Source organism: Bos taurus, unplaced genomic scaffold, assembly GCF_002263795.3.
Source record: "Bos taurus isolate L1 Dominette 01449 registration number 42190680 breed Hereford unplaced genomic scaffold, ARS-UCD2.0 contig_X_unplaced, whole genome shotgun sequence".
Lineage (NCBI taxonomy): Eukaryota > Metazoa > Chordata > Mammalia > Artiodactyla > Bovidae > Bos > Bos taurus.
The window spans coordinates 187,379-203,235 of NW_020192294.1; the positions used below are offsets into that span (position 1 = coordinate 187,379).

The 15,857-nt window shown below is 40.2% G+C and overlaps 1 protein-coding gene across 1 annotated transcript in view; it reads left to right on the forward strand.

The window, feature by feature from the left end:
* Nucleotides 1–283: 283 nt before the first annotated feature.
* The window catches only part of ARHGAP6 (Rho GTPase activating protein 6), a gene marked incomplete at its 5' end in the record, with an annotated part of 87,763 nt that continues 72,189 nt past the window's right edge, over nucleotides 284–15,857 (forward strand). The window contains 1 exon segment of the mRNA NM_001191354.1: nucleotides 284–443. Coding sequence (NP_001178283.1) covers nucleotides 284–443 — 160 coding nt within the window.

Genomic DNA, 15,857 nt, shown 5'->3' on the forward strand with positions numbered 1-15,857 from the left:
ATAAAAGAGAGGAAGAAGTATCTTGAAGTATCTTTCCACATGGTTTTCTTCGTGTCATTTTATGAGATCGGGTGACCTAGAAGATTCTCCAGACTGGGATGTTTGCAATTGACTGAGAAAATCCACAGTTAACTAAGAGTGGGTTGGATTTTAGGGACTGAGAGCTGATTTTGGAACACAAAAATGAAGTTTGCTTGACATTGTGACCAATTGAGGGAGAGGCTGAGGTCTGTGAGTCGCAGATCACTGTGTGACCCTTGATGTTTTCCCCCTTGGTCTGCAGGGTGATTTCACCTGGAACAGTATGTCAGGTCGCAGTGTGCGGCTGAGGTCAGTGCCCATCCAGAGCCTCTCAGAGTTGGAGCGAGCCCGCCTACAGGAAGTGGCTTTTTATCAGCTGCAGCAGGACTGTGACCTGAGCTGTCAGATCACCATTCCCAAAGGTAAGGCCCCATTTTGCCATTCCGTGGGGGATGTTGCCAGTCACAAATGCTCTGCCAGAGTTACAAGCTGCAGATTCATCTCAGCCGTACCACTGCCTCAGGAAGGAAGCTACAGCTTCTGGGTCATTGGCTGGCATGGGCATCCAGTTTGACAGATGTGTTCAATAGGACAGTTTACATGTCAACTAATATGTTTATTAAAAGGAAGATTGACGGGGCATTAAAGGGGAAAGCCACGTGCACCTCAACAGTCTACATGGCTTCAGCAAAACCAGTTAAAAAGAACTTTCAAAAAAGTCCCTTAAAAGATGAGAAGAAAAACCATGTCTATCTCAATATGATTTCAAAATAACCAGTTGAATGGTTTAGCAACCAGTTAAACACAAGGTCTTTTGACCTTATGCAAACCCAGAATCAGTTATTATACCAATGTTAACTTATTTTTATCCACCTAGCATTCTCTGTTAGGGTTCATCTGCACTGAAGCCAGTGCAGGCCTAGTTGTCTGATGTTTTTACAAACACAGATCCTGATTCTACTAAAACTGGGAAACATATATTTGAAATCCTTTGATCTGTAAAGCCACATTTCTGAATGTTTTCTATTTTCTATAAAGGCACTTTTTAATGTGTTAGCATATACAGAAAGGTAATTTGAGGTGGAGTGAAAAGTTGTGATGCTACACAAATAGGGTAAACCTGACATGAAAAGAACATTGGAAGCTGTGCCTAAAACTTACATATAAAAGCTAGATTGCCTGCCAGATTTCAGTATCTGCAGAACTTCTCCTTTGTTTTCTTTTATTGAGGGGTTGAGGGAATGCTTCGTGAGTAGTTATTCATAAAATAATTCATATCATGCATATGCACATACACATAGATACGTAGTTCTCAACCAAGGATGGTTCTCCCACCCCCAGGTGGAATTTAGCAATGTCTGGTTCCACTTTGAGTTTTCACAGCCTAGAGGGGTTAGAAGCCAGGAATGCTGAACATCCTATAATACACTGGACAGTTCCCCACAGCAAGCATTGTCAGGTCCCAAGGGCCCAAGTGTAGAGACTGGGCAACCTGAATGTACACATGAACACATGTGCTTACATTTCGCCAACAACAGAGCTGGTGGGGCTATTTTCTGGGCTTATTTGTGGCTAATGGTAACAGTTCTAGAGTAGGACTCTGAAGACTAGAATATGAGAACTTGTCTGATCACTTCCCCTCCACAGGTGATCTTGTGTAATTCACCTCTCTAGTAGGAGGTTCAGTTTCGTTGACTAAAGAGAGCAGCACAAAAACACTGACCACCCAGAATTTTTCATTGGATGATGACTCTCAGGGCCACTTTTATTCTTTTTCTTAAAAAATTGAAGTATAGTTGGTCTACAATGTTATATTAGTTTCAAGTATACAGCATAGTGATTCAGTATTTTTACAGACTATACTCCAGTCAAAGTTATTATAAGATAATGGTTATGGTTCCTTGTGCTGTACAATATATCCTAGATGCTTATCTGTTTTATACATAGTACGTCGTACCTCTTAATCCCATATCCCAATCTTGCCCATCTCTCTTCCCATTCCAAACTTGTAATCACTGGTTTGTTTTCTACATCCATGAGTCTATTTCTGTTGTGCTATATACATTCGTTTATTTTTTGCATTCCATATATGAGTGATATCATTCAGTATTTGTCTTTCTTTGTCTGACTGATTTCACTAAGCATAATATTCTCTAAGTCCATCCACATTGCTTCAAATGGCAGGATTTCTTTCTTTTTATGCCTGAGTAATATTCTATTTTGTGTGTGTGTATATAAATATAAATATATACACACACATATATTTATATATATATATACACACACCACATCTTCTTTATCCACTCATATGTTGTGAATACTTCAGTTGCTTCCATACCTTGGCAATTGTAAATAATTCTGTCATGAAACACTGGGGTACATGTACCTTGGTTCAGTGGTAAGGAATCTGCCTGCCAATGTAGGAGACGCTTGTTTGATTCCTGGGTCAGGAAGATCCCTTGGAGGAGGAAGTGGCAACCCACTCCAGTATTCTTGCCTGGGAAATCCCATGGACTGAGGAGCTTGGTAGGCTACAGTCCATGGGTTCACAAAGAGTTGGACATGAGTTAGCAACAAAACAATTTGAATGTGTGTTTTTTTCTAGATATATACGCAAATGGAATTGCTGGATAATATGGTAGTTCTACTTTTAGTTTTCTGAGGACCCTCCATATTATTTTCCACAGTGGCTGCACTGGTTTACATTCACACAAACAGTTTTGAAGGATTCCCTTTTCTCCACATCCTCGCCAACATTTGTTGTTTGTAGACTTTGTGATGATATCCATTTAGCAGATGTGAGGTGATATCTCATTGTGATTTTGATTTGCATTTCTCTGATGGCTAGTGATTCTGACCTCTTGACCATCTGCATTTCCCTTTTTGGAAAAATGTCTATTCAGGTCGTCTGCCTGTTTTTCAGTTGGGTTATTTGTTTTCTTTAATGCTGAGTTGTATGAGCTGTTTTTGTATGTTGGATACATACAACCCCTTATTGGTCACATTGCAAAAATCTTCTCCCATTCCATAAGTTGTCTTTTTTTCCTTCTTCTTCTGTACTGCATGGCATGTGGGATCTTAGTTCCCTGACCAGGGATCTAACTTGTGCCCCCTGCATTGGAAGCATGGATTCCTAACCACTGAAAGTCCCCATAGGTTATCTTTTTGATTTTTCAAGGACAAAATATTAAGTTTAATTACACCCGGTTTGTTTATTTTTGCTTTTATTTCTTCTGCCTTAGGAGATAGATCCAATAAAATATTGCTCCGACATGTAGAAGAGTGTTCTGCCTATGAGCTTTATGATTTCAAGTCTTATATTTAGGTCTTTAATACATTTTGAGTTTATGTTTGTATATGGCGTGAGGAAGCATTCTAATCTCATTTTTTTTGCGTTGGCTCTTTTTAAAAGTTGTTATGTTTTATGTATTTTTGCTTGCACTGGGTCTTTGTTGCTGCCCTTGGGCTTTCTCTAGTTGTGGTGACTGGGGGCTACTCTCTAGTTGCGGCGTACGGGCTGCTCATTGCAGTGGCTTCTCTTGTTGCAGGGCATGGGCTCTAGAGCATGTGGGCTTCAGTTGCAGTTTGCGGGCTCCAGAACTCGGACTCGATAGTTGTGGCGCGTGGGCTTAGTTGCCCTGCAGCATGTAGAATCTTCCCAGACTAGGGATGGAACCCATGTCCTCTGTCTGCATTGGCAGGCAGATTCTTTACCACTGAACCACCAGGGAAGTCCTAATCTCATTTTCTTACATGCAGCTGTTGAGTTTTCCCAGCACCACTTATCCAAGAGACTGTCTTTTCTCCATTGTATATTCTTGCCTTCTTTGTCATAGACTAAATGACCAGAGGTGTGTCAGTTTATTTCTGGGCTCTATGTGTCTAATTTTGTATCAGTAACACACTGGATTACTGTAGTCTAAGGATTAGGAAGGTGATATCTCCAACTTTGTTCTTTATTCTCAAGATTGCTTTGGCAATCCCAGGTCTTTTGTGGTTCCATACAAATTTTAGGATTATTTGTTCTAGTTCTGTGGAAAGTGTCATGGGTATTTTGATAGGGATTGCATTAAATCTGTAGACTGCTTTGGGTAGTATGGCCATTTTAATAATATTAATTCTTCCAGTCCCAAAGCATGGGATATCTTTCTATTTCTTTGTATTATTTTCAGTTTTCTTCATCAGTCTTTTATAGTTTTCAGAGTATAGGATTTTCACCTCCTTGGTTAAGTTTATTCCCAAGTATTTCATTCTTTTTGATGTGATTTTAAATGGAATTTTTTTTTTTTTACTTTTTTCTGATAGTTCATTATTACTGTATAGAAAAGCAACCAATTTCTGTATGTTATTCTTGCATCCTGCTGCTACTGAATTCATTGATTAGTTATAATACTATTTTGGTGGAGACTTTAGGGTTTTCTATACAAAATATCATGTCCTCTGCAAATAGTGGTAGTTTTACTAATTCCCATCTAATTTGGATGCATTTCTTTTCCTTGCCTGATGGCTGTGGCTAGGACTTCCAATACTATGTTAAACAGAAGTGGCAAGAGGGGCCACTTTTATTCTTTAAACTGGTATCTTGGACTCTGTTGAAGGTCATGAAAGAGTTCAGGAGAAGGCAGAGGCAGGTTAGGCCAAGGGACTGGTAGGACAGGCACATTTCACTGACTGATGCCTGGCTCCTATGGCTTTTTCATCATACTCTACTTGACACCACAACCATAGCCAGTTCCTCCCAGGAGGAAATTCCTAGCCTTGTTGTATCTTCTCATGCTAATGTAACACAGAGATACTCACCTCAAGTAAGAAGAAAATCCCTTTGGCAGTTGGTGAAAAATGAGTACTAATTGCCATCAGGCCGGGTTGCTGCTTCTTCCTAGGATAATCTCATTCTGCCTCATCTTGTCTTTGTTTGGTTTTAGGTTGGAGTCGAAACCTGCCCTTGCTTCCCTATTAATTCACAAGATGGCCCAGGTGGGGTCCAACAGCCCTGTTTCTGTTTTACGAGAACAGATGATCTTTCAGTTCCTAAGAAAAAATTTTAATAGAAATGTTGGCAAGCCCAGTTTATAGTGAAGGAAATGATGACTCTAAAAACTTATGTGAAACCCAGATTTGAGACATATCAGATGAGATATCAAGGAACAAATATTCTTTGTAATTTTGTTTTCAAATCCAGTGAATTTGATGTTTCTCTTTGTTCTTGCTTTTTAAAGAGTCCATTAAATAAATAACCTTTAACAAACAGAGAATTTTATATAACTTATCTGCTAGAAGCTCTGTCTCCATTGCTTATTTCTGCAACTATGTGAGTCCTAGTACATTCAGAGAAAGATTTGTTCTATCAAGATGTTCAAAGATGTTTGGGCTTCAGGAGTTATTTTGACACTTTCTATCAAAATGGGAGCTAATGATTTACAAATCATCTCTTACTTATGAAAGAGAGAAGGAATTGTGTGGCTGGGTGGGAAAAAACAGATATCACCCAAGAGTTCTAAAACTAGTGTTTGGGTGAGATGATTATAGACATTGAATATTTACCAAGATCAAATGCATGGCTGGTGCTGAGTGCTATGATGGCAGCTTCGGGCTGAGGATGGCCACTTTTGTTCCATGCAAAAACCTAAGTGGAGGTTCTAAACAGAGTCAGAGTCACTGTATGAATTTACTCAGGAAAATAAATACAGATACCACGGTCTAGAACCTAAACAAATGATATAAAGCCTACTGAGATAGTGGGTATAATGAAAATGGAAACATATTCAAGCTCACATTTTTGCTCTTTGTTACCTTAGAATGACTGTGTGTGCATGCTCAATCACTCAGTCATGTCCAACTCTTTGTGACCCCATGGACTATAGCCCACCAGGCTCCTCTGTCCATGGGGATTTTCCAGGCAAGAATACTGGAGTGGGTTGCCAATTCCTTCTCCAGGGGATCTTCCAGACCCAGGGATAAAGCCCACATCTCCTGCATCTCCTACACTGGCAGGCAGGTTCTTTACTACTGTGCCACCTGGGAAGCCCCTGGAATGACTATAGAAATTTATTTATGTGTATGTTTGGAGGACTGTCTTCCTCTATGAGACTGGTGCTTCCATAGCGCAGATGAATGATAATATAATGTATTCATCAGCTGCTGGGATTCACCATAGAGAGGGAAGAACTGAAGGTTGAGGGTTAGGAAATTACTGGAGTTATTTCCTAGAGTGGACTGCAGTGGTGGGATCCAAAGCCACAGGTAGAGAGTTTGAGCTCCTCCTGGGGTTTAGTAGCAGGTGGACATGGGTTATATGGGTACAGATGCAGGCAGATTAGATGATGGGAAAGCATGTGGAATTTCACTCCAGATTGCCTCTCCTCTCTCAGCAAAATAAACGATTTCATCTGTTAGGAGTGGGGATAAGAAGGAGGTCCTGGAGGTTTGAGGAAAGAGGAAAAGAATGGAAAAGCGGGAAGTGAATGGACCAGCAATGTTGCAGAATTACGGGGCAGCCCAAAAGGTCTATTCAAGGTTAGAAGCTGGGAATTTAAATTGCAGAATAAACATCTGGGCAGCTTTGTTGTTGTTGTTCAGTAGCTCTTTGTGACCCCATGGACTGTAGCAAGCCAGGCTTCCCTGTCCTTCATTATCTCCCGGAGATTGCTCAAATTCATGTCCATTGAGTCAGTGATGCCATCCAACCATCTTATCCTCTGTTGCCCCCTTCTCCTAACAGTGGAGTTAGGATTTTCTAGTTGAGTTCAGTCTTGGTAGGGAGGGACATGGCAGTTGAGAAATCTGTGGTAAGAAGAAATCTAGACCCCTTAAAGATGGCCTGGAATCTTTGGCTATTTCCTTAACATGTCTAAATCAACTTTGCAGATGTGACCAACTCGGGTCTTTAAGACAGCAAGATTATTCTGGATTATCTGGGGGGGATTAAAACTAATCATATGAGTACTAAGAAGCAGAGAAACTTTCCTAGCTGTAGTCAAAAAGAGATATGACTTTGGAGGAAGAGTCAGAGAGATGCATTGCTGCTAGCTTTGATGATAGAGGAAAGGGCCACAAGTCGAAGAATGCAGGCAGCCTCTAGAAACTAAAGAAAGGCAAGGAAACAGATTCTCACTAGAGCCTCTAGGACGGAATGCAACCCTGCTGATACCTTGCTTTTAGCCCAGTGAGACTCATTTCAGACTTCTGGTCTCCAGAAATGTCAATAATAAATTTAAGTCATTTTAGCCACTAAGTTTGTGGTTGTTTGTTACAGCAGCTGTATTAATACAGTATACAAGAGAGTGATTACAGTCTCAGACCTTGGGATCTAAGCTGAATAAGAAGAGAAGTTAGAAATCAATGTAAAAGACATATTTTTCTTAAGTAAGAAGAATCAATTATATAAAGATATAAATTATGTCCTAAATTATCTATAAACTGGGCATGGTTCCAGAAAACATACTGAAAGAATTAATTTTTGTAATATCACTAAATTGATCTAAACATCATCTTGGCAAATAATTATATGAAAGTTAGTAGACGGGGGAAAATCTGAAAAAGAGGTCAAAGAGAAATTATCCCTAGCCATTTATTAAATGTTATAAAACTAAAGCAATTAAAAGAATATTGTACTGCTTCACAATAGGCAGATCAATGGAAGATAATAGAGTTCAGAACTGAGCTAAAATAAATATGAGAACTTATGACATAAACATTGCATTTCCTATCAGGGGGAAATGATGGATTATTATTGTATTTCTGACAATGAGACTACCATTGAGAAGAAAAATTGAGATTCTGACCTTGCTCCTTATATCAAAATAAATTGATGTGGAAGAAAGATTTGAAGATTTAAAAAATGAAACTATGAATGCACTAAAACAAAACAGCTAGATATTAATATATTTTTACGTGGAGAAAGTCACTACACAGAAAACATAGAGTGACCTGTTTCACTACATTTAAAAAAGAATAGAATCATCTGTGGGGCAAAAAAGTAAATAAATAAATAAATAGAAATGTATAACACATTTGAAAAACTAAAGGCTAACTTCTCCAGGATACAGACCTTTATTACAAATTAATATGAGAAAGAAAATAATTAAAATGTGGACAAATTATAGGCATCTCACAGGAAAAGAAATTAAAATGAGTTATAAATATCTGTAAAGGTGCTCTCACCCTCATATTCATTCAGGAAATGCAAGCTCAACAACAGGGAGATTATTTTTTCCTCTTAGATTGGAATGACTCCAAAAGTTGGATAGTATATTTTCTCAGAAAACAGACTCTCATATACTGTTGATAGGAATATAGTTGTTGCAGCAGCTTTCAAGGCAATTTGACAACATTGGGCTTCCCAGGTGGCGCTAATGGTAAAGAACCTGCCTGCCAATGCAGGAGACCTAAAAGTCACGGGTTCGATCCCTGGGTCAGGAAGATCCCCTGGAGAAGGGCATGGCAATCCATTCCAGTATTCTTGCCTGGAGAATCCTATGGACAGAGAAGCCTGGCAGGCTAGAGTCCATAGGTCGCACAGAACCAGATATGACTGAAGGGACTTAGCATGCATGCAACTTTGAAATGGCCCAATAAAGCTACTTCTACAAATACATCTCACAGATATATACTTGTCAAGATAGGCTATTTATATATTAGTCAAGATAGGCTAACCACTTAGTACCTTAATAGTATAAAAGTGTCTTTCAGGCACTATCTAATGCAGCTTGGCCATAACAATCAGGAGAGTGGACTGTCCTCCACACAGTCATGCAGGAACCTAGGATTCTCCAATCTTGTGACTCCTCCCTCCTCTGTATCTATTTAGCCAGGAGACACACACAATAAAAATGAGTAAGATTTACATAAACCTTATAAGATGACTGATGAGTTTAATTTGTTACTCCCATCTAGACTTCGGTGCGGTTCAGTTGCTCAGTCACATCCGACTCTTTGCGACCCCATGAATCGCAGCACACCAGGCCTCCCTGTCCATCACCAACTCCCGGAGTTCAATCAAACTCACATTCATCGAGTCGGTGATGCCAACCAGCCATCTCATCCTCTGTCGTCCCCTTCTCCTCCTGCCCCCAATCCCTCCCTGCATCAGAGTCTTTTCCAGTGAGTCAACTCTTCGCATGAGGTGGCCAAAGTACTGCAGTTTCAGCTTTAGCATCATTCCTTCCAAAGAACACCCAGGACTGATCTTTAGAATGGACTGGTTGGATCTCCTTGCACTCCATGGGACTCTCAAGAGTCTTCTCTAACACCACAGTTCAAAAGCATCAATTCTTCGGCGCTCAGCCTTCTTCACAGTCCAACTCTCACACCCATACATGACTACTGGAAAAACCATAGCCATGACTAGACGGACCTTTGTTGGCAAAGTAATGTCTCTGCTTTTGAATATGCTGTCTAGGTTGGACATAACTTTGCTTCCAAGGAGTAAGTGTCTTTTAATTTCATGGCTGCAGTCACCATCTGCAGTGATTTTGGAGCCCCCCAAAATAAATTCTGACACTGTTTCCACTGTTTCCCTATCTATTTCCCATGAAGTGATGGGACCGGATGCCATGATCTTAGTTTTCTAAATGTTGAGCTTTAAGCCAACTTTTTCACTCTCCTCTTTCACTTTCATCAAGAGGCTTTTGAGTTCCTCTTCACTTTCTGCCATAAGGGTGGTGTCATCTGCATGTCTGAGGTTATTGATATTTCTCCCGGCAATCTTGATTCCAGCTTGTGCTTCTTCCAGCCATTTCAGTGAGGAAATTTTGAAGATGCTATAGAGAATCTAGTGTAGAAATAAGGATGTCTTTCAGTGGGAGGGATCGTATCTATCAATTGCGTTTTCCTGTAAGCTTGAGATTGCCCCATAGAGGCAACCATGGAATGTTTCTGCCTGGTCAAAGGCTGCTCTTGGCATAGGCTCTTGAATCAGACTGTCTATAGTCTATGGATAGTTTAACAGCTGATCCAGGAAACAAATGCGGAGATCATGATCGAGAAATTAAACACCTCATGGCCTTCACGGGCTTCCCTGATGGCTCAGTGCTAAAGAATCTGCCTGCCAATGCAGGAGACTCAGGAGATGCAGGTTCAATCCCTGGGTCAGGAAGAACCCCTGTAGGAGGAAATGGCTATCCACTCCAGTATTCTTGCCTGGGAACTCCCATGGACAGAGGAGCCTGGCAGGCTACAGTCCATGGGGTTGCAAAAGAGTGGGACATGACTGAGCAACTAAAAAACAACAACAGCAACAATGGTTTTCACGAACTTTTCATTTATTCAGAGCACATCAACTGAGTTGTGTTTATGTATCAGGTTCAATTAATATTATTTGGATAGCATTTTAATACAAATGGTCTAAGACAGGGGTTAGTGAACTGACACCCACTGGCCAAACTCAGCTCACCATCTGTTTTTGTAAATACAATCTTATTGGCACACAGCTATGCTTATTCATTTACGTATTGTCTATGGCTGCTTTTCAGCATCAGTGGGAGAGTTGAATAGTTGTGAGTCCTTATGCCTCACAGAGTCTCAAACTTTTACTATCCGGTCTTTCACAGGAAAGCAAAATTGCTGACCTCTGGTCTAAGGTAAAATGAAAGGAAGTGACTAGTTGATGCCCAGTATGTAAAGCAGGTTAGTGTAGGCGATATGGCTTAACCTCATTATAATGGAAGCTAAATATTTAAAGCTGAATAGTTTCACAAGAGAGAAATACATACTCAAGTTTTCTTCAGTGCTGTTTTTTTCTTCACTTAATTTCTGGTATCAAAATTGAGAAAGGCTTTGTTTACATGTTTTGAAAACAGTGTCATGGAATGAGGAATAGCTGATGGTTTAAGAAAATGTGGACAATAGTCTAAGAAAAGAGAAGCCTGATGCCTCGAAATTGCTCAGTTATATGGCTTCCTTATAAAATGGTCCCTCACCATTGTCCCTCAGGCTGTGTAAAACCCAAGTAAACAACTCAGTGAAATCAAGAGAATGACATTCTTGGTTGGTTAACACTGCAGCTATCTTTGGTTTGTGATTTGAATGTTGATTTTAAAAAATAAGGGCAACCTGGTGGACAAGGCAATTGATCTTGGGTGTTTATGTAACAACCCTAGACAGAAACTATAACTGTCCAATTTCTGCATTATCCCTGCTGCCGTTGTCCACTTGGAGAGGTGAAATGCTAGACCGGTTTATCAGAGCTTTCTGTGTAACTATGGGTTGCCCAAAAAGTTCATTCGCGATTTTTGGCCAACCCAATAAAAATGAAGTTGAAACCTACTTTCAGATCCCCAAACTCCAGTGTAGGTAAAAATGCTGATAGGAAACAATCACCAAGTAGGGTGACCAGAAAATAATGTAGGCCACTGGGCTCAGAGACCCTCAGCAAATGTCTCTAGTGTATGAGCTGTAGAGGTGGTCGCATCTTTTATGTGTTCACAATCACCAATGATGTGATCTCCCTGGAGAGTTGTGATTTCCCGTGGGGTGAGGCTATTTCTTATTTGTCTCTGAATCTGGAACACTGGTTATACTGCCCAATACTCCAGTGACTCTCAGCAAAATCTTTGAGAAATGCATGAATGCATGTATGCATACCTGCATATTTACCTTTGAAAGTAAGCCCCTGCCTTCACTCTTCCCTTTCTCTCTAAAGACCACCAACCATCTTTCTCTTGTGTTCCACAGGATCCTCAGTAATGATCTTGAAATGGCAGTGCTTCCCTATTGCTTCACCCCATGCCCAGTTTCCAAATTTGATTGATGGTCCCACAGGGTTGACAGGATATTTGAGCAAAGTAATAACCATGATGAGCTGAAAACATCACCTAACGTTTTATACTCTCAAGAAAAGTCATTCATCATCATCATCATTATCATATCATCACCATATCACTTTGTCTTGTATCTATCCTCAATCCTGGGTCACCCCATCATTATGTCTCACTTTAACTATAACCATAGACTCTGCTTTCTTCAATTCAAGACTTCTCTCCGATTCTGCCCACTGCACCTAAAAAGCAGCAGAGTAATCTTTAACCACAGAATCTATGCCTTTGTTGAAAAACCAACTCCCAAGGCCCCCGTTGCCTACTGAGGTTACTATCAAAGCTATTTGCAATACTCTTTCACTTAAAAGAAGGAATCTGTTCAGTTTGTAGCCTGTGCTGAGCATGCCCCACAGATTTAAGTTTATCTTAGAGGAAAAGGTTTCAAACTTTTTGTCCAAAATCTATAGTGAGAAATACATTTTACATCTCAGCCCATCAAACACACAAGCCAAATGATGCTTATCGTTATCTGAGATACACCTCTACAATGTTCTCTTCTATTGCGTTCTATGAGCTACCAAATTTTCATGATTCATTAATAAGTTATGACCCACACACAATCTTGGAAAGCAGATGGAATGGAGAAGAGATGATCACAAAGAACAAAAAAAATGTCAGCATAGAAAACTTTCACTTGTTCATTACTGTGGCCCTTAGGGCCTTGGTAAGATTGATGCTTTTGAACTGTGGTGTTGGAGAAGACTCTTGAGAGTCCCTTGGACTGCAAGGACATCCAACCAGTCCATTCTGAAGGAGATCAGCCCTGGGTGTTCTTTGGAAGGACTGATGCTAAAGCTGAAACTCCAGTACTTTGGCCACCTCATGTGAAGAGTTGACTCATTGGAAAAGACTCTGATGCTGGGAGGGATTGGGGGCAGGAGGAGAAGGGGATGACAGAGGATGAGATGGCTGGATGGCATCACCGACTTGATGGACGTGAGTTTGAGTGAACTCCGGGAGTTGGTGATGAACAGGGAGGCCTGGCGTGCTGCAGTTCATGGGGTCACAGAGAGTCAGACACGACTGAGCAACTGAACTGAACTGAACTGAAGATGGATGGGGCACTTTCCCTAGGGCCACAGAAAGAGGCTAGACCCTCGGCCTAAGCATCTAGTGCCTTCTCTACCTGGAGCCCAACAGTGGAGTGTCACCCAGGGGCTTCCTGTGCCGCTTCACTGCTCCCTCTCCTGTACCAAGCTGGGCATACAGCCTGAAGGAGGGCGCCATGTTGAGTATGAGGTTCTGAAGAGGTAGAAACCTCTGATGGAAGCTATAATGTCATGTCAAAAATAATCCACAGGGACTTCCCTGGTGGTCCAATGGTTAAGAATCTACCACCCCCAATGCAGGGGACATGAGTTCGATCCCTGGTGTGGGAAGATGTCACATGCTGCAGGACAACTAAGCCTGCGCACCACAACTCCTGAAGCCCGAGCACCCTAGAGCCTGAGCTCCACAATAGTCCATATCCTCCAGGAGTTCTTAGTCGGTTGATAGAGAAAGCACAGATACATCAACTGTGTTAAAACACAGAGCAGGGGATATCATCCTTTCCAAGTGACCTGTGGTGGCCCTGACAGATATAAGTTGCCTTATCTACCTATTCCAGGAAAGCCCAAAAATGACAGCGAAGTTTTGCTGCAGGTTTGTTTTGTTTTGTTTTGAAATTTTCTTCTTGGATGCTCTCCTCTATACCCCAGGGCTTTTACCACGTCAAGTTCTCGAGTGTGTGCTGCTGTGTGATTCTGTTCTGCTGCCAAGCAGGCAAGTCAGTACAATAGTCAGGGGTTATTTACACCATATGTTTTGTGCCTTCATGTTTACAAATGGCTTCCTTCGTGTTCTCAGACAATATAGGTTTCTATCTGAGCTCTTGTCCCTACCGATTACATTTACATGTATGGATATATTTTTGTTGGAGTAGCAGCTATTACTGCACAAGGCTTTGGCATCTTGAACAAAACTTTTGTCACTGCATTTTCTGAAATATTCTGGCACCTTTCAAACATTTCAAGACTACACTATTCTCTCTTTTGGGATCATGGCCCAAAAGTAAACTTGATAATTACCCAGAATGTCCCATCCTTGAAATATGAATAGGAGCTTCCAGTTTTGCTTTTTTCTTTGTTTCCCTTTGGGCAAAACAAAGGCAAATAAGTATTAATTGAAATTAAATACTGAGTGTTTTTTTTAATCCATCATGCTTTCTAGATAATTTGAAATTGAGCCCTCAAGATGATTTAAAAATTCAATCAGTGGGTGTTTCTAACATTTTTATAAGTGGAAAGCCGTGGGAAAGTAGTTTAAGGAGGTCTTCATTCAAGATTGGAGAGGGCAAATTACAGCCCACAGGCCAAATGCAGCCCACTGCCTGTTTTTGTAAATAAAGTTTTATTAAAACGCAGCATACTCATTTGTCTCTGTATTGTCTAAGGCTACTTTAGTGCTTCAACAGCAGGGTGGAATAGTTTTGGCAGAGACCATGTGGCCCACAAAGCCAAAAATATTTGCAGTCTGGACCTTTACAGAAAAAACTTGCTGACCTCTGATTTAAGAGATTAACATTAATTAATTTGATATAGTAATTCACAGTTATTATCCATGTGTTGGTCAACAAGACCATCCCATTCATTTCAATTTCTTCACTATCTTAGTTTTATTTTTCAATAATTGAGTGTTTTTTTTTAGTTATCAGAACTTCATAACTCTCAGATGTTTTAGTGTTTATTGTGATCAAATATTTTTTCTTCAAAGTGAGTAATAAATTCCTTTGGTGAAACTAAACAAGAAAGAAATGTCAATATTTTAATGAGTTGCTTAAACAACTGAAGCCAGCATGCAGATTATAGGAATGTAAGTTATGCGTCAGATGGGTGACTTTAATAATAAGTTAATCTCCAGTATGGGTTGATTTTTAGCTTTATTATTACTATCTGGTTTGATAACTGAGCATTTAGCTATCTTTGTCTTTAAGGACTTCACTTATTTACAGATTTGCAGTTCTTTGTAATCTGATCTTCCTGTTCCAACCCTCCTTCCTTATCTCAGATGCCACTCAAATCCGGATCTTCTAGGGCTGCCTTTACCTGACAAGGCTAGAACAAATATAAGTAGAAAAACATATCCTGTAACAGTTTTGAATTATCCACCGTTAAAGATGCTTTGGCTGCAAATGACAGAAACCAAAAAAAAGTGAACATATTGCAAAGCAATTGATTATATTTCTTTACTAGGAGCCCACAGATAGGCTAATTCTAGGACTCATTAATTCAGTGGCCTTCCACCTTTTTTCTCTGCTGCAATCATGGGTCACTTCCTTCTTTGTCTGGCTTCCCTCCTTGTCACAAAATGACTGTGGTAGCATCTGGCATCACTGCTTCTGTGGCAGCATGAAGAGGCAGAGAAGAGCAGTGACTCTTCAGCAAGTATTTTTTAATAGCAAAAAAAGATTTTCACTGCTGTCTCCTAGCAGGCTCCCATCCCTTCTCAACTTAGCACTCATACATATCATAAAGAACTGCTCAAATGGTTCAAGGAATAATCAAAAACAGGAATGGGAAAGGAAAGGATGAGGTTAATAGTCTTCATCCAATTGTACCATTGAGCCAGTGACTGAATCTATGAGAGCTGTTTTCATGACAGCAACTGGAGGAAATTTGGAGGAGTTTCCAAGGATTAAAGTCTATTACTTAAAGATAATTGATCCCCCCCCCCAAAAAAAGATAATTGATTCCCTTCTTGCTTATATAAAATGATATCTATCAAGAGAAGGTAGGTAGCATTAGCCCCTTAGAGAGGTAAAAAATCACACCATGTGTCAATGCCCTTGTCTGAGTCTTTTTAACTTGACCTGCAAGCTTTGGCTTTAAAACAAATAATGCTGAAACTCTTCTAATTTGCAATTTAATATCCTTGAGTTACTAATCTAGGATATTTCTTTGGGATGAATGCTTTCTGTCTTTTTTTTCTCCTACCTCCTTGCTTTCCTTTATGCTCCAGGAAAGAAATATAACTTAAGGA